The following is a 24,809-nucleotide window of genomic DNA, read 5'->3' on the forward strand; positions in this document are numbered from 1 at the left end:
CTTTAAGGTAAAATCTCTCACATGAAGCTAAAAGTCCAACCAGGAAGACCATCTCATGCTTATTCCATTTATTCTCTTTGAACTCATCACATCAGATGATGATGCTCTCCTTCATCATTGTCCTGCTCTGGTACTTTGTGCCTGGCCTTCTTGAGGTCTCTGAGCAGGATCCTGGACGCTGCATCATCTGGTAACTCTATTGTGCTTCTGAGGACTTTATGTGTCAGAGTGACAGAATGGTGGTTTCTGTTTTACTGGACTTGTGTGCTAACCACAGTATAGGTGGATGTCTGACTCTGTAATTGCATCATCAGGTCTGCAGCAGTATGTTCTGGACACTCTGGTGAAGAGAGGAGCTGAGCTGTCATCTGATCACCATCTGGGGGTGAGTTGAGTCAGGTGGTGGGGGAGAATGCTGGACAGGCCTGGCGTATCAAAGTGGTTCAGGTGATCTTCAACTCCCACCTTCAGCAGAGCTTTGGCAGCAGTCTGAGTGAGGCTGGGGACTCAGTGCTGATGGGGCTGTGCAGAGCTTTGGCTGCAAGGTGGTTGGGGCTTGTAGTGTTGGTGACCTCCTAACCAGATCTCATTAACTCCTCATGTTTTGGGGAATGAAAGGTCCAGCTGAAACATCCACTCTTTGTCAGATTGTTGTCTTCATTCTGGTGGAAATTCAGCTCTTAATTTATGACTTATGAGTTTGTGCTTGTAGCTTCTGTTACCTCACCATGTTCTCTTGTGTCTGCTCATAGCTCTGTGGACTTGAGTTACCTGAAACCTGAAGGATTCTCTCATTGTCTGCTGTTTGGAAAGGACTTACTTGTAACAGAGCTGGAAAACACACCTGGAAAACTCACCTGCCCATCCACTCTCCACCCACTCAGCCTTCTGAAACCTTCACTTACCTCCCTGACACAGAAACTCTAAAAGTGAAACACAAGAAAGGACTCTAATAAATACTATATAAGCAATTCTGACTGCACTGACACTCAGCAGTCGTTCTCTCGGGCAGTTCTCTGCTGTCTCCCTGCTCTGTCCCTCTGCAGGAAACCTACTTACCTCCCCCCCTGTCTTTGAACTGAAGCGAGATCATTCAACTGCAGACCAGACAACAAACGACGGAGGCACCAGACAAGTGCAATCAAACGATGAGTTTATTGACAACGGAGAACAACCATCAGCATATGGCCTGTTTTGCTCTGACAAAAATACACTGGGTTCTGGTTTTATAGCATAGAGGATCACATCCCCACATACACGTCAATACAGGTCAAAAATACATTATGTCCAGTCATTGTTTACAGACAAGGGTACATCTTGTACATCTCTAATAACTATGAACAGACATATAACTTCTCTTTTTAATAACACCTTCCTTTTAAGGTAATAACTTCAAACTTCAGGGCCTCTAAGGGCTAATAATGGACCCTCGTCCTCAATCACTAAGTAGACTGAATTGGCGCAGGTCTCAAATAAGAAGCAGAAGACACTTGGGCCTTCGCTCAGGCCTGCTACTAGATTTATGTGTATTGTAAGCATGCATGCAATTAACCTGCTATGTTCTCATCTTCCCTCAACATGTATCACCTGGACACTCTCACCAGTGAAGCTTAAAACCCTCTTGGATAGAACATCAACTCTAAACAAGCACAGATATGCAATGTGTATAAACTGATCATAACTACACCTGTAAATAGAAAGGTCAATGTAATGACAAACATTTTCAATGCAATATGAACCCTGTAAACAATATTACTGATAAAATAATACTGTAGAACATGTTATTAATGCATTTATCATAAGGCAGAGTATATGGCAGCAATAAAAGAATCTCTGAATCCCAACAGAACCTTCTCAAAATAAAAGCATGTAAAGCTTTAGCCTCATGTGGGCTGCTTTAGAGTCGATGCATTCCTGTAATCATGACACTGAGGGGTTGCTCCAGTGATTTAAGTCATGTATTAATCGTAGTGGAGAGAAATTAATATGAATATTTCCTGTGTGAAGACGATGGTGTGATATCAGGGCTGCCACATGAAGGGGCAAAGTGAACAAGTTTATGAAAACCTCAGAAAAAAAAAAGGTTTAATGAGTATAAATGATCTTCTGATATTAACAATATCCTGGAACACCAACAGAGATCGTTGTATTTCACTGGGAACACAAAACAGAGAAAATTCCAGACTGTCTGTTAAAGTTGTTGATGATCAAAGATGAATGGATCTTCAGATCTGCTCTGCTGCAGTGACAGACTCTGCTGTGAGGCCCACAGTGACAGCAAACCCACAGAGATGCTCCACTAGAGGGCGACATCATCCAGTAGGCGGTGCTCTCCTTCTGCACTGTGTTCAACCATTGTGTCAATAATAAGTGCTGCTGTGAAGAGAACAATTCTCAGACTGAATGTTGAACATCAGCTAGTTTCTCCTGTTGATTGAAACCTTGTTGTACAGATGGAACATTGGCTGTGGATTATTCTTGCTGCTCTTTTCTTTGGTAAGATACAAACATCAACATGTTTCCTCTGTTTAAATAAATGTGTAAGTCTGTTTAATGGTGAGTTTTTAATCATGTTTATTGATCCATCTCTTCCTCTGCATGTTCTGTTCTTCCTCAGAGTGTAAAGGAGAAGACAAAGTGATCCAGGAACAAGGAGATGTCATTGCTGCTGAAGGAGACACAGTTACACTTGGATGTCAGTATGAGAGCAGTGTAACAAATAATTATCTCTTCTGGTACAAACAGGATGGAAACAACAGCCCCAAATTCATCCTGAGTCGCTTTAGCAGGGATGATGGAGACACAGCAGACGAGTTCAAGGAGAGATTTTCATCCACACTGGATTCCAGCATCAAATCAGTTCCTCTGAAGATCCAGAAGCTTCAGCTGTCTGACTCTGCTGTGTACTACTGTGCTCTGCAGCCCACAGTGACAGGAAACACCAAAACTCTGTACAAAAACCTTTGGAGCAAAGACAACAGAATACTCCACAACATCCACTAGAGGGAGCCACACACTGTTAAACTTGTCTGGTTTGTTTCACTCAGTTAATAAAATGTCTGTTGCATAAAAACAGAAGCTAAAATTCACTTCTTAAAGGAGAGATTTCTCACATAAATGAATCATCAACCATCGCTGTCCTTTCACTTCACTGCAGTTTCTTTAAAACTGTCTCTTCATGATCCGATGTGCAGATCACAGCCTGATGTTAGCAGACCTGTTAGTGACACTTTAAATATCAAAACAAGACTTTTAATCTTCATGCATCATTTTTTGTTTCCCAGATATTTTTTTCTTACACATATTTCATGAATATTGCTTCTGAGGCAGGTGTTAAATTATATTTATATTATATTTAGCACAGCTCAAGAAAATACAATGAGAAATCAAAATAGCTTTATTGGGCAAAAATAAAAAAGTGAACACTCACACGACTTGCTGCTGCTGCTCACTGGCATCTTTGTATCTTTTTTTTATATTGTTTGAAACATTTTAACAAATTTAATCCTTCTTGTCTCCTACTTACACGACTGGCGATCTAGCGAATTTTGCAAGTGCCTGAGTATTTTGGGTCTAGTTCATCTGCCTGTTTGTTTTGGCTGTTGTCTCCCTTGGATTCGTACACCTGACTGTTTGTCCATGATTTTGTCCTGGCAGGATCTGCGTCTTGCTCGTTTGGGTTTGGATTTTTATGTCATTGGTCTACTGACCTAGTGTTGGACTTTACCAATACTCAGCTGACGAGCTTCTCCGACTCCGCTTTCACCTGGCTGCATTCCTCCCTCGCCGAAAGTACATTCACCAGGTGAATGACGACTTTAAGCCAATATTGTCCCTCTGGTCCACTTCTCGTCGTCCTCCATGGAACTTTGACAGGACTGTTGACCACAGTGTTTTAGCCAGCCTGCCCAGGTCGGCTAACACTTTTGTTCAGTCTGACAGCACCGATGTCAATTTCGGCCTCTTTAACATCCGCTTGCTTACGAGCAACGGACATCTCGTTTGGGATCTCCTCACAGATCGTAACTTTGACTTTTTCTGTTTGACTGAGACGTGGCAACAGCCCAGTGACTTTTCGCAGCTCAACGACTCCACTCCTCCGGGGTTTGTTTACACCTGCCAACCTCGTGACTCCGGTGTTCTGACAAAACACACTAACTATCAAGCTGTCCTACTTGTTGTTACTGCGCATGCGCACAACTCAAAACGGCCATGATTTCGATGTTAATTGTACAAGCCTATTATTTGATCCTACCCCGATCTCGTGCGTGCGAAAAAAAAGTATTACATGTTTTACTTTCTTATTACAGTTGATACTTGTTTTCCTTAAGCTGTTGTCAATTTGTTAGCTTTTGAAGCTAACATGCGTTTTGTTTTTTGTGCAAAAATACTCCAATTTAGAGTTTCAATTGAAGTCATATTTCAAGTCTTGATTTAGTGCTTCTAAACTTCTGCAAACTGGGATACAGCGTAAATCTTGTCAATTAATTTTAGTCCTCCTGCAGTTAGTGGACACCACTCTCCGTTGTCATGTCGAAGAAAGTAATATTGCACCACATACTTGTTAATTGAATGATAACGTTGTTTAATTTCTAATAAATCCAAGCAGGAAGCATGTTTTGATAAGTGTGATTTGGCCATCAGAATGTCCTACCTATAGATATGTATGATGGAGGCATAAACCACGTAAGGTAGTATATTCTGATAAGGTAGCACGGATTGATAGACATGACTATAAATTTACGCTATGGTAGGATGTTTTGACAAAGTAGGACATTTTGTCAGAACACCGGCCGTGGTGGAGGTCTCGCGGTAATCTATCGTGAGAACTGGAAAGTCACGCCGTTGTCTGTACCTGTCTACAGTTCCTTTGAATCCCTTGTTTGTCAACTCTCAGGACCTGTTCCAACTGTTATAGCTGTTATTTACCGCCCTCCAGAGTCTAATTCTGTCTTCATAAGTGACTTTGTTGATCTGCTGACTCACATAGCTACTGTTTCCCCTAATATAATACTCCTGGGAGACTTTAATATTCATATGGATAACAGTGATCATCCTCTCACCAAAGACTTCTCATCCTGCCTCAATAGTTTTGGCTTTAAACAACACATAAACTTTCCTACTCATACTAAGGGCCGTACTTTGGACCTAGTTTGTTGCTCTGGACTCACTCCTTTTAACTGCAAAGCTGATCAACTGCTAATTTCTGACCACTTGCTTCTTTCTTTCAATGTCAAAATGACCTTTTCTATAACCAAGAACCTTCGTACCATTTCATTTTGGAATATTAAGAAAATCAATCCTGATACTCTTTCTTTTGCTTTCTCTAGTCATTTGCATTTTCATAACCTGCTCACCCAAGAGGACTTAGTTTCCTATTATAACTCTAGTCTCAATAGTATCCTAAACTCTGTTGCCCCACTCAAAACCAAATCTGTATCATTCTCTCAGTCAGCACCCTGGTTCACAGCTGAACTCAGGCTCCTGAAAGCGAAAGGACGACGACTCGAACGCCTTTATAAGAAAACTGGTCTGAATATCCACAAGGAAATGTTTAATAATCATATCATGTATTATAAGGAGTGTATTAATCAAACAAAATCTGCCTACTACTCCTCCATTATCTGTTCAAAAGATGACTCAACCGAGATACTGTTTTCATTATTCAATTCTTCGTTCAGGTCACCAGATTTTTTACCTGCACATCTTTACTCGTCTTCTTTCTGTGATTCTTTAATGTTATTTTTCATTGAGAAAATTCACAAAATACACCAAGACCTGGTTTCCGATGTTCCATTTAGCTCTTCCTGTGTAATTCCTCTCCCATCACACTGTTTTTCTGCTTTCCAGCTCCCCTCGGTTACTGATATTTCAGATTTCATCTGTAAGTCAAAACCTTCTACTTGTCAGCTAGACCCCATTCCTACAGTTTTGGTTAAGGCATGTCTACCTTCTTTGCTTCCCCTCATATCTGCTATCATCTGCTCTTCACTTACCACTGGAACTGTTCCTGCTTCCCTCAAAACTGCTGCCATCACCCCAACATTGAAAAAAACTGGTCCCAATAATTTTGAGAATTTTCGTCCTATTTCCAGTCTGCCATTCCTTTCAAAAATTCTTGAGAATATAGTTGCCACACAACTCCACTCACATTTAACTAATAATAATCTGTATGAACAGTTCCAGTCTGGTTTTCGCCCCTCCCATAGCACTGAAACAGCACTTATAAAAATAACCAATGATCTTCTTATGGCAGCTGACTCCGGTTTACTTTCCATTCTTATCCTCCTCGATCTGAGCGCTGCCTTCGACACTATTTCTCACTCCATTCTTCTCAGTAGGCTAGCCTCCATCGGTCTCTCCCATACTCCACTAGCCTGGTTTAAATCATACCTGTCTGATCGCTCTCAGTTTATTCAACTCAAATCCTTTACTTCTCAGCCCTTTCCTCTGAGCACTGGCGTGCCCCAGAGATCTGTCCTGGGGCCCCTTCTTTTCATTATCTACCTTCTACCGCTTGGACACATTTTCCGTAAATACAATATCCAGTTTCACTGTTATGCTGATGACACCCAGCTGTATCTGTCCACTAAACCTGATTCCCCTCTTCCCCCATCCTCCCTCACCCTCTGCTTAGCCAAACTAAATTCAAATTCCAATTTTCTCAAACTCAACAGTAACAAATCTGAGCTTCTCTTGGTCAGCACTAAATCAACATTATTCAGAACCAGCAGTTTCTCTGTTACTATCAATAACTTGCTGGTCTCCGTTTCTTCCTCTGTGAAAAGCTTGGGTGTTATCCTCAACAGTACTCTGTCTTTAAATTCACACATTAATAATGTCACTCGGTCAGCATATTTTCACTTGCGCAACATTAATCGTCTCCGTCCTTTCCTCACCTCACATGCCACTGCCATTCTTGTCCACAGCCTTGTTACTTCACGGATTGATTATTGTAATTCACTTCTTTTTGGTCTTACTCAAAAATCCATCAACAAGCTCCAATGCGTCCAGAACTCTGCTGCTCGTATCATCACCAGGACCCCTTCTATCCACCACATCACTCCTGTCCTGCAGCAGCTTCATTGGCTCCTGGTTAAATTTTGCATCAATTTCAAAATACTGTTGTACACATTAAGGCTATTCATCATCTCTCCCCTTCATATCTCTCTGATCTGATTCAGATCACTGCCCCATCTCGGTGTCTCAGATCTTCTTCCTTCTTCCTTCTTCGTGTAAACTGCTTGCTTTTATGTTGCTTTTATTATTATGCTGTGTACAGTGTCCTTGAGTGTTCTTAAATGTGCTTTCAAATAAAATGTATTATTATTATTAAAATACAGCGGTATGGTTTCTCTCATCTGTACATGCTGCAGTTGAACCCACAGCAAAAATGATCACTGTCACCTGTTTCTGTCCTGCGTCTCTGTACTTTTTGTCTACTTCATTTAGAAAAGAACATTTGTGAAATGAATCACTTCCTGATCATCGTTCAGAAATCTGAAAATGTTTTTGTTTTTCCTAAAAAGGTCATTTTTTAACTGGAAATCAAAAGCCGACATAAACACAAAGTAATTGTCATGTGAAGCAGGCAGGAAGTGGACCCAAATGCAGGATTCAAACACCAAAGGCAAACTTAAGGCTGCAGCTTTATTGATGGGAGGATTGTCCAACAACATAAACTCAAAAAAACCAAACTGAAACCCTGAACATGAAAACTAGGAACAGAACACTGAGAAACAAGAACTAAAACACTAGGAAACGAGAAAACGTGGAACTAAAACTGAAACAGTGTGGCTGTGGCTCAGGTGGTAGAGCAGCTACTGATCGGAAGGTTGGTGGTTCGATTCTTGGCTTCCCCAGTCTGCATGCCTATTATCCTTGAGCAAGATACTAACCCCAAGTTGCCCTCCGATGCGTTTGGCTCTCAGCAAAGGCGGTCGCACTTTTCTCCTCTCCTCCTTTCCCCTATCTTCCCTGCTTAGCTGCTTATGTCCTTGTCTTGTCTCGTGTTTTTTTTTTCACTTCCCTGGAACACCCTCTCACAGTCTGTGTCTAAAAACCTAAAAGAGAATTATGGATTTGATCAACTGGTCTCTAAATGCTATTGACACCCTTTTCTCAACGAGAAGTCTGGGCTCGGGAGAGCCCGAGTGCCCTGGAGGGATATTCCCTGCCAGATACACGATGGACGGGTGGCAGAAATGGAGGATCGTGTGCCTGGCGGGACTGTCGATCGAGGACGCTGAGGATATCTACCTATTCGGAACCATGATAACAAGGTTCTTGCTGATCGGAGCTGGCTTGGCCCTGGCTTATTGGAGAATTGAGAAAGTGGAACCGGCTGTCCAAACCCCCACAAAGCTGCCCGCTGAGATTGAATTGTCGGGACGAGGTGCGGTTTCTCAGAAAGGGCTCACAGACGGGGACATGGTCAAGAGCTTGGAGGCAATTGCGGCTGCAGTGAATACTCAGAATAACATCTCTGAGCGGATATTGGGATACATCAGGGAAGAATCCGCTCAGAACAACACCTACGGGCGGAAGCTGGAATACATCACGGATCAGTTGGCTGCGGTCGTGAGGTCTCAGAATCTGATCTGTGAGCAAAAAAGTGACAAGATCTCGGAATTGAAGGTAAATAACATCATGGAAAAACTCGCAGCTATCCAACGGGTGATGGAGAGACCAGTGTCGGAGTGCTAAAAAAAAAACAGCTCGAAATTCTCATGAGTTGTTGGAAGAAAATCGCCATCATAATGCGGCTACCCCTCCGGCGCCAGCTGTGGGCTCAAGGCTGGAGCCGATCAAAACACTCCCTGATAACGACTATGTTGAGACTGTTCCTTCCCATCCCATGCAAGGCCACTTGGAGATTACTCCTCACCCACCACCCAACCCTGTGGCTTGTTATGTCTTCACAATGTTGTGCTGTGGACATTTATGTGCTTTTCTGTGCAGAGGAGTTTTTTTTGTTTCCTGTTCTCATGCTGTCCTACCATGGAAGCACAGCATGAGAAGGGGTCTCTTTTTTTCCTCTTGTACTTTCCCATTGTAATGTACATTTCAATGTTTTTTTGTTTTTTTTTCCAAAATACTACCGGTCTCCGACCTGTCTCCGCATGTCATGTCTGTGTTGTGTATGTAAGGTCGGGGGGGGGGGGGGGGGGGTCCCATTTCGCTGCAGGGCAACTTGCATGTGACAAATAAAGGTTTTCTTGACTTGACTTGACTTGACTGTGTGTGAATGTAGTTTAGTTTGCACTTGTGTTTAGAAGTGCTTGTATGAGTGGGTGCAAATGGGTGAATGAGACATGTTGTATACAACACTTTGAGTACTCCAGGAGAGTAGAAAAGCACTATATAAGAATCAGTCCATTTACAAACACAAGGAGACTTACACACATGAGGCAGTACGATGCCACAAAGGGCAAAAGAAATCACAGGGCTTAAATATACAAGAGAGTAATGAGGGAAACAGGAGGGAAACACAGCTGGAACTAATCTGATATAACGACACAGAAATAAAACCTGAATGCACTAAACACAGGACACGGGACTATCAAAATAAAGCAGGAAACCCACAGACACAAACTGAGGCAGCGACTGGGGAGACAGGAAGAAACACAGAGAGAAGACTGACTAACCACAAGAGAAGATTAGACTCAGAGGGAGGGAGAACTATGATCACTAAGAACCTAAGAGCCAGAAACTAAACAGAAACTAAACGATCTAATAAGAACTCCAAATGACAAGAAAACCAAACATCAACCCATCCCCAGCTCTCTCTGTCCTGGTCGTTGTGTCCTTGGGCAAGAAACTTCACCTACCGCCTACTGGTGTTGACCAGAGGGGCCGATGGTGCGATATGGCAGCCTCGATTCTGTCAGTCTGCCCCAGGGCAGCTGTGGCTACAACTGTAGCTGCCTCCACCAGTGTGTGGATGTGAGAGTGAATGAATAGTGGAATTGTAAAGCGCTTTGAGTGTCTAGAAAAGTGATATATAAATGCAATCCATTATTATTATGAGTAATACTCAGTATTCATTTATTTTCTAGTGTACTATTACTACTCTAGATTCAGATTAATGCATTTGTCACTTGTTCCTGAAGCAATGGTTCTACTAGTCAGTGATTTATCCTCAGACCTGCTCTGGACTGTGAAAGGAGTTTCTGGCTCTACTCGTCCAGGAAAGGTTTCAGAAGACACACAATCAGAGGAAGCTCTACAATATAAAGGTAACATTAATGTGGGCTAAAGCTACAGTGTTGTACTGCATGCACGCAGGATCCAGGTATGATTCAGTTCATTTTACTTTGCTAACCCCTCCCTGTGGAAGACACCAACACTGCTTTAATTACAGCTACGTTAAATGATGGCAGCTAGTAACCGATGACTGAGCCGAGAGCACGTCAGGGTCTCTGTTATCTGACGACCAGTTTAATTTTCTTCTTCATGTTTCTTGATTTGACAGAGGCTGTTTTTCAAAGACACACTCCTTAATGACAAGTTAGTTTCTTATGCTTTAACTTTTATATATTGTGTTTATGTTATTGTTTAAGGTCACTGATGCAGGTCTTATTTTTTATTTCTTCTTCTATCAATGTTCACTCTGGTAGATTCAGTTTTATTTATAGAACAACAGCAGTTGTCTCAAGCTGCTTTATATTGTGAAGTCCCTACAATAATACAAGAGAGAAAACCCCGACAATCATATGACCCGCTATGAGGAAGCACTTTGGCGACAGTGGGAAGGAAAAACTCCCTTTTAACATGAAGAAACCTCCAGCAGAACCAGGCTCATCTGTTGTGACCAGTTGGGGTGATGAGAGGAAGACAGGACAGAGACACACTGTGGAAGAGAGCCAGAGACTAATAATAACGAATGATTCAGTGCAGAGAGGTCTGTTAACACATAGTGAGTGAATAAGAAAATCTCAGTGCATCATGGGAGTCTCCCAGCAGCCTACACCGACTGTAGAGTAACTAAAGGAGGTCTTGATGCATGATCAGTCATCCAGGTAAGTAAATCTCCAAAAGTTGATTCTGTTCATCTGGACATAAATGCTACGTCCACATTAACTAAAGGAGGATTCAGGGTCACCTGGTCCAGCCCTAACTATATGCTTTATCAACAATATACTTTAATATAAGTGAAGCATTTAAATAAACTGCAAAGTAACTTAAAGTAAATGAATTATTTCCTGTCGGATCACGCACCATCAAACTGACCAAAGAGCCACAAAGTCAAACAGATGTTGTGTCCAAAAGTGTCAGCTGTAACTGGGACTGCTGCTGCACCACAACAATCCTGCGTGTCGTGTCCACAGACATGACGTCTCTCAGGTTTGTGTTTTAAGATCCAATCAAATAAGATGATGCTTCATTTGAACAAACAGTTGTGAACAAAAATCCTTCCCAACATACACAAACTATTCTGAGATGTTTCTTGAATTCAGGACTTCTTACACATTTTTCTCCAAATGTCTCAAGTTTCAGACTTTTTAACTGTGTGAGTATCACCGACTCTCTGACTCTGTCTACATCGTTAATGTGACTTCTGCTTGTGTGACGTGTCACATGGCTCCCTTAAATCCTTTTGGTTATAAAGTGTGTTAACCACAGGAAGAGGAGTGACTGAGAGCAGAGAGGAGGAGCAGAGATTCAGGGAGGAGCTGAGCTGTTACTGAACTATAGAAGAGAGAAAAACCTCCACATTCAACAGAGTTCAACACAAAACAAACTTTATGTTCCTCAACATGCTGTCATTACATCACTGTGTGTTTCCTCTGATTCTTCTCACTCTCACAGGTATGCTCACCTACACAGGAAACTATGTTCAATTCAAACGATTCATTCATGTCAATTATTTATTGAAAAACGTTCTCTCTTCCTTCAGGTGTCACATGTGATCAGCTCAGTCCAGTCAAAGATGAAGAGTCCAGTTTAGAAGGCAGCACAGTTACTCTGACCTACACTTACAAAGTGTCAACTGGTGATTATTTCTTCTGGTATCGACAACATCCAGGAAGAGCACCAGAGCTCCTGATCTCTCACTCTGCTTCAGGAGCAGTAGTTACACAAAACATTCCTGGACTGAAGATTCAAGTGAAGGGAACAGAAATCAAGATGAGCATCTCCTCTGCTGCAGTGACAGACTCTGCTGTGTACTACTGTGCTGTGAGGTCCACAGTGACAGGAAACACCAAAACTCTGTACAAAAACCTTTGGAGCAAAGACAACAGAATACTCCACAACATCCACTAGAGGGAGCCACACACCTTTGTTAGGATACAGACTAACACATAACACACAGCTGTGATGAAGAGTTTCAGGTGAAGTTAATGTGATGTGAGCCTCCTCCTCCTCCTGACTGCAGAAACCTGTCTGACTCCAGCTGTGAACATCAGACCACTCACAGCTAACTCCCAGTGAACATCACTTCCAACATTTCTCCTCTGGAAACATGGAAAAACTGGCTGTGATTTGGATCTTTGCAGCTCTCGTAGGTACGTATGTTTCTGACAGGAACACCTGAAATTCAAAGACATGTTTACAGCGTTACAGATCCAGTTTGGATTTTCTTTGAGCTCAAGTTTGGAGTGATGATTAAACAGAAAAATATTTCAAGTGTGAAATCAGAGAAACTTCAGAGAAATCAGCAGTAAAAGCTGTTTAAAAAAAACACAGTAATACTCACAGATACTCAGCCTCATGGACAATGTTAGTCTGATGGCTTCATTTTCTCTACTTTTTCAGGACTAACAGCTGGAGACTCAATCACTCCTGAACAAACTGAAGTCACTGAAACAGAAGGAAAATCTGTCAAACTCACATGTGACTATCAGACAACTTCAAGTTATCCTGTACTTCACTGGTACAGACATGATTCTGACCTTCAGGCTCCTCAGTTTATACTATGGAAAGGAGCAAAAGACAACAGTTTTCAGGCCCCTCTTCTGTGGAACCAGCTTCCAGTTTGGATTCAGGAGACAGACACTATCTCTACTTTCAAGATTAGGCTTAAAACTTTCCTTTTTGCTAAAGCATATAGTTAGGGCTGGACCAGGTGACCCTGAATCCTCCCTTAGTTATGCTGCAATAGACGTAGGCTGCCGGGGATTCCCATGATGCATTGAGTTTTTCCCTTCCAGTCACCTTTCTCACTCACTATGTGCTAATAGACCTCTCTGCATCGAATCATATCTGTTATTAATCTCTGTCTCTCTTCCACAGCATGTCTTTATCCTGTTTTCCTTCTTTCACCCCAACCGGTCGCAGCAGATGGCCGCCCCTCCCTGAGCCTGGTTCTGCCGGAGGTTTCTTCCTGTTAAAAGGGAGTTTTTCCTTCCCACTGTCGCCAAAGTGCTTGCTCATAGGGGGTCATATGATTGTTGGGTTTTTCTCTGTATTTATTATTGTGCTATCTACTGTACAATATAAAGCGCCTTGAGGCGACTTTTGTTGTGATTTGGCGCTATATAAATAAAATTGAATTGAATTGAATTGAATTGAACAGTGGTTATGAATATATTCCTGATAAACGATATGGATCAGAAACATCTTCTACATCAACTAATCTGACCATAACAGCCCTAACCCTGGCCGACACAGCTCTCTACTACTGTGCTCTACAAACACAGTGATACAAAGTGTAGAAGAGGCTGTACAAAAACCTGAACACAGATATCTGACTACTCTTCAAAGAGGAGGGAAGTGGTATTCAAAGCACAGCTTCATATCAGATGGATTCTGCTAATTCCTGTTTTATCAGAGTCACTGTGGTTACAGCTGCTAATGAAACACTGTGGGAGGATTCACATGAGCAGCAAATCCACATCAACCACAAACCAACTGTAGGAACGTTCAGACACAAAGAAACAAAAATAATACAAACACAATGGACTACTAATTTTAATATTTAGAATACAAAACACATTTAAAAAAAACATAAAAAAGCCTACATAAATAATAATAATAATAATAATAATAATGGATTGGATTTATATAGCGCTTTTCAAGGCACCCAAAGCGCTTTACAATGACATTATTCATTCACACTCACATTCACACACTGGTGGAGGCAAGCTACGGTTGTAGCCACAGCTGCCCTGGGGCAGACTGACAGAAGCGAGGCTGCCATATCGCGCCATCGGCCCCTCTGGTCAACACCAGTAGGCGGTAGGTGAAGTGTCTTGCCCAAGGACACAACGACCAGGACAGAGAGGCCGGGGATCGAACCGGCGACCTTCCGGTTACAGGTGCCCTTCCCAACCCCCTGAGTCACATGCTTTGTTTTAAATTTACAAACTGAGAGCACATAAAGAACATAAACGTTAAAGTCAGAAAAGAAGCTCAACTCTGGACCTACATTAAGTCTCTGCCTTCCTCTATATAATTTTCTCTCTAGAAGAGCTACGGCTTCTGACTTGTGTGTGTCTTCATGTGATGCAACAACACACTACTAGATGCAAAAACAAAATTGGCACATTTTACAAGGTTAATACTTCTCATGTGTGTTTAATTCTCATGTGCTTCAACAACTAATTTCTAAAAGGCAAATTTTCCCACATGTTTTGCAAGGATATGGTTTTTCACCGTTGAAGATAAATGTCCTGAATGGCAGGAAGCCTTGTGCCAGTGATGTGCTCTGCTGCCTTCACTCTCTGTAGTGATTTACGGCTGCTTGCAGAGCAGCTTCGTACCAAACTGTAATGCAGCTCGTCAGCAAGCTCTCGATCGCACACCTGTAGAAATTTGAGGTGATGTTCGCGTTCATGCCAAACTTCCTCAGCCTCCTCCGGAAGTAGAGTCATTGGCGAGCTTTCCTGAAAACAACTAGAGCCTAAATACATGAAACCTGAAAACATGATGACATGAGACCTAAACATGGAAATTGCCGACTACAAACAAATGACACTAACACAATATACACACAGAAGGTAACGAGGGAATGTTAATCTGACATAACAAGACAGGCAGGAAGCAAAACTGAATACACAGGACACGGGACTATCAAAATAAAACAGGAAGCAAGACACATACGGAGAGGCGGACACAAGCTTAACATTGAAACCGGGAGAGAAACAAACATGGGGACATGAGTGATTGGGGAAACAGAGCGGGAACATGGAACACCAGGAGAAGGGTAAAAGAACACGAGATGTGGAACAGCGAAAGCAAAGTGACCGAAAACTAAAGACAAGAAACTTTAAATATAACATAAGCAGAAGACCAGAAAAGTACAAATGACACTGAATCAAAGAAATTTAGAAAACCCCCAAAACACAGCAACACTGGGTCACAGATCCAACACAATCTCTTTATTGTAGATATTGTTTTGTTGTTGTTTTTTTGAATAAGCTTTATTGACAAAGCACAAAACACAGATACAAATTAACAAAACACAGTGTCAGAGGGTTTTGTAAAAAACAAATTAGAAAAAAATTGGATTCTTTACTAGACTGTAAAGAATCAGATAATATTGAACAGGCAACATGAGTTTATGGTTTTGACAGCTTTTACATTTTGGGAATGTTGTATGGTTTTAAAATATTGTTTGGTTTCATTTAAAAAGCACCGAAAGGATGTTTTTGTGTTAGAAAATTTCGATTTATGTATATGAAATTTAGCCAGTAATATCAGTAATTTACTCAAATAAAATATGTTTGCCCGGTCTGTGGGGTACTTAAAGAAACCAAATAAGATTTTCTCGTAACAAAGAGAGAACTCAGAAAAGATAAAAAACCAACAAAAACACAAAATTGTTGCCAGAAAAGATTTGTGTATAAGCAGGAGCAAAACAAATGAGAAATATCTTCCTTCACACAAGTACAAAATGAACATTTAGCATCAATGTCCTTTTTATAAAGTACAAGAAAAGATCTGGTTGGGTAAAAACGATGAATAACTATTTCCATGACTTTGTTATTTAATAGAAATTTTAACGGTAAAGTCCAGTTATTGTAGATATTGTCATTTCTGAGCTCCACTAGAGGGCGACATCATCCAGTAGGCCAGCGGTTCCCAAACTTTTTTTGCGAGGCTCCCCTTTGTTTTACAAGAAAAATGTTTGTGCCCCCCCCGCGCGCACACGCAGGCACAAACTCATCCTCCAACCACACACACCCATATTTTGGTCCATTGCGTTTATTTCACACCTCAAACATTTAGGAAACAATTAAGCAAATACAAGTAATCTGCAATAAATTACAGGTAGTAAGAAAATAAACTACTAACTCTTTTACACTACGTCCACACCTACACGGGTATTTTTGAAAACTCAGCTGTTTCGTCCACACGTAAACGGCGTTTCGAATCACCCAAAATGGAGATTTTTTTAAAACTTCTTTTTTTGCGTTTACGTGTGGACGAGGAATACAGAGTTCGTCACGCAACGACAAAGGTATGTGCCTTTTTTCACGTCACGCTGTGCGCCACGTTATTGTTTACATGAGATGAATTGCAGAATGGCAGATAGAGACAAAATACTGTTAATCAGTTTTTACACGCTTACATACACACACAGTTACTGTCCCTCCATTTATGGAGGGACAGTAACTGTGTGTGGACTGGTGCCAGCTGAACTACCTCCAGATCAACGCCAGTAAAACCAAGGAACTGGTGGTAGACTTCCGCAGGCACTAACATCCTCCACTGCAACCACTGAACATCCAAGGTATGGACATTGAGGCTGTGGACAGCTACAGGTACCTTGGTGTTCATCTGAACAACAAACTGGACTGGACTCATAACTCAGACGCCCTCTACAGGAAAGGGCAGAGCAGGCTGTACCTGCTTCGGAGACTCAGGTCGTTTGGAGTGGAGGGCCCACTCCTGAAGACCTTCTATGAGTCTGTGGTGGCCTCAGCCATCTTTTATGGTGTGGTCTGCTGGGGGGGCAGCATCTCTGCTGGGGACAGGAAGAGACTGAACAGGCTGATCCGAAGGGCCAGCTCTGTTCTAGGATGCCCTCTGGACCCAGTGGAGGTGGTGAGTGACAGGAGAATGGTGGCTAAGCTGTCATCCCTGTTGGACAACATCTCCCACCCCATGCATGAGACTGTGACAGCACTGAGCAGCTCCTTCAGTGGGAGACTGCGGCACCCACGGTGTGGGACGGAGAGATTTCGCAGGTCTTTCCTCCCCACTGCTGTCAGACTCTACAATAAAGACTTTTGCAGCTGATCAAACACACAAACCCACACATGTGCAATAAGACTGCTATACGTGCAATTCTTCTTCTGACGAAGTTGTGTTTTTGTATTTTCCTACTCAGTTGTATATAGTATTTGTATTTCTATTTTATTCTATTGTATATATTATTCTATTCTATTTTATTCTATTGTATATAGTATTTTATTTTATTTTATTGTATTTTATTGCATTCCAGTGTTTTCTAATTTCTGCTACATAACTTTGCACTTTTGCTGTAACAAAACAAATTTCCCACCTGTGGGACTAATAAAGGCCATCTTATCTTATCTTTAGAGAGGCAGAGCCGTCACGCTGTGATTATTTTACATGTAGTTGTTTTTTTCCTGTGTAATAATATTCAACATTGCTATCAATACATTTTTCAAAAAATGCCTCTCTGTGCAAAATGGGTTCAAAAACATAAACAGCTGTGGGATACTGTTTGTCCGTGATTTGAACCGAGGGAACAAATCGTGGCAGGATCAACCTGATATTATTTGTATCCCGCTGTAACTTTACTGCAAGGGCGTAGATTTGGCATGGATGGAAGGGACATGTCCCCACCAATATCCAGCGATTATTGAATTGTCCCCACCAATAATTTGATCTCTTCGAGTAAAGAAAAACAAACCCGATAGAAAGAAATAACGATCTGTCAACGTCTCATTCACCTAGCGGTGCAGAAAGAGTTAAATTACGTTCTCTACCGGAGTCCTACCTCATGTGACAAATATGGCTAATGTGTTTGGCTGTGCCTTTCAGGGAGCTCTGTTTAGTTTTAGCAGCGGCAAGCCTGCGCTGCGAGGAGGAGAGAAGGATGGCAGCAAAAAGGAAGAACCTGGATATAAGAAAGTATTTTTCAAAGAAACCTGTAAGTCACTTAAAGCCAAGTTCACTCATAAAATGTGTCCGTCATAATAACGTTACAGGCAATGCTAGGCCATACATGCCAACACTCCAGATTTTTCCGGGAGAATCCCGAATTTCAGTGCCCATCCATCCATCCATCTTCATCCGCTTTATCCGAGGCCAGGTCGCGGGGGCAACAGCCTAAGCAGAGAAGCCCAGACCTCCCTCTCCCCAGCCACCTCCTCCAGCTTATCCGGGGGAACACCAAGGCGTTCCCAGGCCAGCCGAGAGATATAATCTCTCCAGCGTGTCCTGGGTCTGCCCCGGGGCCTCCTCCCGGTGGGACATGCCCGGAACACCTCACCCAGGAGGCGCCCAGGAGGCATCCTTGTCTCCTTGTCATCAAAAGGAGCCACCTCAACTGGCTCCTTTCGATGTGGAGGAGCAGCGGTTCTACTCTGAGCCCCTCCCGGATGGCCGAACTTCTCACCCTATCTCTAAGGGAGAGGCCAGCCACCCTTCGGAGGAAGCTCATTTCTGCCGCTTGTATCCGCGATCTCGTTCTTTCGGTCACTACCCACACCTCGTGGCCATAGGTGAGGGTAGGGACGTAGATCGACCGGTAAATTGAGAGCTTCGCTTTTACACTCAGCTCCCTCTTCACCACAATGGACCGGTGCAGCGTCCGCATCACTGCAGCCGCAGCACCAATCCGTCTGTCGATCTCCAGCTCCCTTCTCCCATCACTCGCGAACAAGACCCCGAGATACTTGAACTCCTCCACTTGGGGCAGGAACTCATCCCTGACCCGGAGTGGGCACTCCACCCTTTTCCGGCTGAGAACCATGGCCTCAGATTTGGAGGTGCTGATCCTCATTCCCGCTGCTTCACACTCGGCTGCGAATCGTTCCAGTGCGAGCTGGAGGCCTTCACCTGATGAAGCCAACAGAACCACATCATCCGCAAAAAGCAGAGATGAGATTCTGAGGCCACCGAAGCGAAAGCCCTCCCCCACTTGGCTGCGCCTAGAAATCCTGTCCATAAAAATTATGAACAGAACCGGTGACAAAGGGCAGCCCTGGCGGAGCCCATCACCCACCGGGAACGAGTCCGACTTATTGCCGGCAATGCGAACCAAACTCTTGCAACGGTTGTATAGGGATCGAATGGCCCGTAGCAATGGGGCAGACACCCCATACTCCCGCAACACCTCCCACAGGACACCCTGAGGGACACGGTCGAATGCCTTCTCCAAGTCCACAAAACACATGTAGACTAGTTGGGCAAACTCCCATGCACCCTCAAGTATCCTTGAGAGGATAAAGAGCTGGTCTAGTGTTCCGCGACCAGGACGAAAACCGCATTCTTCCTCCTGTATCCGAGGTTCGACTAACGGACGAACTCTCCTTTCCAGCACCCTGGCATAGACTTTCCCAGGGAGGCTGAGGAGTGTGATCCCCCTGTAGTTGGAACACACCCTCCGGTCTCCCTTCTTAAAGATGGGGACCACCACCCCGGTCTGCCAGTCCAGGGGTACTGCCCCTGATCGCCACGCAACATTGTAGAGGCGTGTCAACCAGGACAGCCCTACAACGTCCAGAGCCTTCAGGAACTCGGGGCGGACCTCATCAACACCAGGGGCTCTGCCACCAAGGAGTTGTTTAACTGCCTCAGTGACCTCGCCCCCGGAAATTGGCGGGTCATTCCCCTCATCCCCAGACTCTGCTTCCTCCTCGGAAGACGTGTCAGTGGGATTAAGGAGGTCCTCGAAGTATTCCTTCCACCGCCTGACAATTTTCTCAGTCGACGTCAGCAGCGCTCCGCCAGCACTATACACAGTGCAGGTAGAGCACCGCTTTCCCCTCCTGAGACGCCTGACGGTTTGCCAGAATCTCTTCGAGGCAGTCCGAAAGTCTTTTTCCATGGCCTCTCCGAACTCCTCCCACACCCGAGTTTTTGCTTCAGCCACTGCCCGAGCCGCATTCCGCTTGGCCTGTCGATACCTGTCGGCTGCCTCCGGAGTCCCACAGGCTAACCAAGCCCGATAGGACTCCTTCTTCAGCCTGGTGGCTCCCTTCACCTCTGGTGTCCACCATTTGGCTCGGGGATTACCACCACGGCAGGCACCAACCACCTTGCGGCCGCAGCTCAATGCAGCAGCTTCGGCGATGGAGACGCTGAACATGGTCCATTCGGACTCAATGTCCCCAGTCTCCCTTGGAATGCTGTTGAAGCTCTGCCGGAGGTGTGCGTTGAAGATCTCGCAGACTGGGGCCTCTGCTAGACGTTCCCAGCACACCCTCACTAGGCGTTTAGGTGCACCGGGTCTGTCCAGCGTCCTCCCCCGCCACCTGATCCAACTCACCACCAGGTGGTGATCAGTTGACAGCTCAGCCCCTCTCTTTACCCGAGTGTCCAGAACATATGGTCGCAGGTCTGGTGATACGATTACAAAATCGATCATCGACCTGCGGCCTAGAGCGGCCTAGAGCGTCCTGGTGCCACGTGCACTTATGGACACTCTTATGTTCGAACAAGGTGTCCGTTATGGCCAAACTGTGATTTGCACAGAAGTCCAATAACAAAACACCGCTCGGATTCAGATCAGGGAGGCCGTTCCTCCCAATCACGCCCCTCCAGGTCTCGCTGTTGTTACCCACGTGAGCATTGAAGTCTCCCAGCAGGACAACAGAGTCTCCAGGTGGGGCACCTTCCAACACCCCCCCCAGGGACTCTAAGAAGGCTGGGTACTCTGAACTGCCACTCGGCGCATAAGCGCAGATGACAGTCAGGACCCATTCCCCGACCCTAAGGCGCAGGGAACAAACCCTCTCATCCACCGGGAAAAACCCCAACGTACCGGCAGCAAGCCGAGGGGATATTAGAATACCCACCCCAGCCCGCCGCCTCTCACCAGTGGCAACTCCAGACTGAGACAGAGTCCAGCCCCTCTCCAGGAGACTGGTTCCAGAGCCCAAGCCATGCGTAGAGGTGAGCCCGACTATATCTAGCCGGTACCTCTCAACCTCATGCACTAACTCAGGCTCCTTCCCCACCAGAGAGGTGACATTCCATGTCCCTATTGCAAGTCTTGGCAGCCGGGGATCAGTCCGCCAGGGCCTCCGCTCCTGGCCGCCGCCCAGCACACAATGCACCCGACCCCTATGGCGCCTCCTGCGGGTGGTGGGCCTGCGGGAGGATGGGCCCATGTCTCCTCTTCGGGCTGTGCCCGGCCAGGCCCCATGGACTAAGGCCCGGGCACCAGACGCTCGCCCTCGGGCACCCTCCCCGGGCCTGGCTCCAGGGCGGGGCCCCGGTAACCCTATCCCGGGCAGGGTAAACTGTTCCCTCGATGTTCTCTTCATAAGGGTCTTCTGAATTGCTCTTTGTCTGGTTCAATTCAATTCAATTCAATTTTATTTATATAGCGCCAAATCACAACAAAAGTCGCCTCAAGGCGCTTTATATTGTACAGTAGATCGCACAATAATAAATACAGATAAAACCCCAACAATCATATCATATGACCCCCTATGAGCAAGCACTTTGGCGACAGTGGGAAGGAAAAACTCCCTTTTAACAGGAAGAAACCTCCGGCAGAACCAGGCTCAGGGAGGGGCGGGGCCATCTGCTGTGACCGGTTGGGGTGAAGAAGGAAAACAGGATGAAAGACATGCTGTGGAAGAGAGACAGAGATTAATAACAGATATGATTCGATGCAGAGAGGTCTATTAAGACATAGTGAGTGGCTGGAAAGGAAAAACTCAATGCATCATGGGAATCCCCGGCAGCCTACGTCTATTGTAGCATAACTAAGGGAGGATTCAGGGTCACCTGGTCCAGCCCTAACTATATGCTTTAGCAAAAAGGAAAGTTTTAAGCCTAATCTTGAAAGTAGAGATAGTGTCTGTCTCCCGAATCCAAACTGGAAGCTGGTTCCACAGAAGAGGGGCCTGAAAACTAAAGGCTCTGCCTCCCATTCTACTTTTAAATACTCTAGGAACAACAAGTAGGCCTGCAGTGTGAGAGCGAAGTGCTCTAATGGGGTGATATGGTACTACAAGGTCATTAAGATAAGATGGGGCCTGATTATTTAAGACCTTGTATGTGAGGAGCAGGATTTTGAATTCAATTCTGGATTTAACAGGAAGCCAATGAAGGGAAGCCAAAACAGGAGAAATATGTTCTCTCTTCCTAGTCCCTGTCAGGGCTCTTGCTGCAGCATTTTGGATCAGCTGAAGACTTTTCAGGGAGTTTTTAGGACATCCTGATAATAGTGAATTACAGTAGTCCAGCCTGGAAGTAATAAATGCATGAACTAGTTTTTCAGCATCACTCTGAGACAGGATATTTCTAACTTTAGAGATGTTGCGCAAATGGAAGAAAGCAGTCTTACATATTTGTCTAATATGTGCATTGAAGGACATGTCCTGGTCAAAAATGACTCCAAGGTTCCTCACAGTGTTACTGGAGGCCAAGGTAATGCCATCCAGAGTAAGAATCTGCTTAGATACCATATTTCTAAGATTTTCAGGGCCGAGTACAATAACCTCAGTTTGATCTGAATTAAGAAGCAGAAAGTTAGCGGCCATCCAGGTCTTTATGTCTTTAAGACATTCCTGCAGTTTAACTAATTGGTGTGTGTTACCTGGCTTCATGGATAGATAGAGCTGCGTGTCATCTGCATAGCAGTGAAAATTTATGCTATGTCTTCTAATGATGCTGCCTAGGGGAAGCATGTATAATGTAAATAGAATTGGTCCTAACACTGAACCCTGTGGAACTCCATAATTGACCTTAGTGTGTGAAGAGGACTCTCCATTTACTTGAACAAATTGGAGTCTATTAGATAGATATGATACAAACCACTGCAGTGCAGTACCTGCAATACCTACAGCATGTTCTAATCGCTCTAATAGGATATTATGATCAATAGTATCAAACGCAGCACTGAGGTCTAGCAGGACAAGCACAGAGATGAGTCCACTGTCAGAGGCCATAAGAAGATCATTTGTAACCTTCACTAAAGCTGTTTCTGTGCTGTGATGAGCTCTGAAACCTGACTGAAACTCTTCAAATAAGCCATTCCTCTGCAGATGATCTGTTAGCTGTTTGACAACTACTCTTTCAAGGATGTTTGATATGAAAGGAAGGTTGGAGATTGGCCTATAATTAGCTAAGACTGCTGGGTCTAGAGATGCTTTTTGAGTAAAGGTTTAACTACAGCCAGCTTGAAGGCCTGTGGTACATAGCCGATTATTAGAGATAGGTTGATCATATTTAAGATTGAAGCATTAATTAATGGCAGGACTTCTTTGAGCAGTTTTGTAGGAATGGGGTCTAAAAGACACGTTGATGGTTTGGAGGAAGTAATTATTGAAGTTAACTCAGAAAGATCAATTGGAGAAAAAGAGTCTAACTTAACATCAATGGTACTAAAAGTAGCTGTAGATAATATTACATCTGTGGGATGATTATTGGTAATTTTTTCTCTAATGATAAAAATTTTATTTGTGAAGAAGTTCATGAAGTCATTACTAGTTAACGTTAAAGGGATTGTTGGCTCAGTAGAGCTCTGACTGTTTGTCAGCCTGGCTACAGTGCTGAAGAGAAACCTGGGGTTGTTCTTATTTTCTTCAATCAGTGACGAATAGTAAGATGTTCTGGCTTTGCGGAGGGCTTTCTTATAAAGCAGCAAACTATTTCTCCAGGCTAAATGATGATCCTCTAAATTTGTGACACGCCATTTCCTCTCCAGCTTACGAGTTATCTGCTTTAGGCTACGTGTTTGAGAATTATACCACGGAGTCAGGGACTTTGGATTTGAGGCCTTAGTTTTCACAGGAGCTACAGTATCCAGAGTCGTACGTAGTGAGGAGGTAAAATTATTAACAAGATAATCAACCTCTGTTGGAGTAGCGTTCAGATAGCTGCTCTGCTCTATGTTGGTACAGGGCATTGAAGATGATAACAGTGGGTGGATTATATTCTTAAACTTAGTTACAGCACTTTCAGAAAGACATCTACTGTGATAAAGTCTACTCTCCACTGCTGTGTAATCAATTATTGTAAATGTAAATGTTATCAGGAAATGATCAGACAGCAGAGGGTTTTCAGGAAACACTGTTAAATGTTCAGTTTCTATGCCATATGTTAAAACAAGATCTAGAGTGTGATTAAAGTGGTGGGTGGGTTCTTTTACATTTTGAGAGAAGCCAATTGAGTCTAATAACAGATTAAATGCGATGCTGAGGCTGTCATTTTTAGCATCTACATGGATGTTAAAATCACCCACAATAATTATTTTATCTGAGCTGAGCACTAAATCAGATAAAAAGTCTGAGAAATCAGAGAGAAACTCTGTGTAAGGCCCAGGTGGACGATAGATGATAACAAGTAAGACTGGTTTCTGAGTTTTACAGCTGGGGTGGACGAGGCTAAGCATCAGGCTTTCAAATGAATTAAAAGTCTGTCTTGGTCTTTCGTTAATTAATAGGCTGGTGTGAAAAATTGCTGCCACACCGCCCCCTCGGCCTGTGCTTCGAGGTTTCTGGTAGTTAGAATGACTCGGGGGTGTTGATTCATTTAAACTAACATACTCATCCTGCTGCAACCAGGTTTCTGTAAGGCAGAGTAAATCGATTTGTTGATCAATTATTAAGTCATGTACTAACAGAGACTTGGAGGAGAGAGACCTAATATTTAATAATCCACATTTCATTGTTTTACTCTTTGGTTCAGATGTGGATACTGTATTGTTCTTT

At 43.8% G+C, this 24,809-nt stretch overlaps 1 protein-coding gene and 1 gene segment (V, D, J or C); one reads left to right on the plus strand and one right to left on the minus strand.

The window, feature by feature from the left end:
• LOC100704393 (zinc finger protein OZF) overlaps positions 1 to 24,809 on the minus strand; it is an 883,579-nt gene that overhangs the window by 824,310 nt on the left and 34,460 nt on the right. The gene's annotated exons all lie outside the window — the stretch shown is intronic.
• On the plus strand, positions 2,198 to 3,012 carry LOC109201753 (T cell receptor alpha variable 38-1-like). The segment is given in 2 exon segments: positions 2,198 to 2,496; positions 2,618 to 3,012. Coding segments are annotated over 2 exon segments (429 nt in total).

This window comes from Oreochromis niloticus, linkage group LG18 (assembly GCF_001858045.2).
Source record: "Oreochromis niloticus isolate F11D_XX linkage group LG18, O_niloticus_UMD_NMBU, whole genome shotgun sequence".
NCBI classification, from domain to species: domain Eukaryota; kingdom Metazoa; phylum Chordata; class Actinopteri; order Cichliformes; family Cichlidae; genus Oreochromis; species Oreochromis niloticus.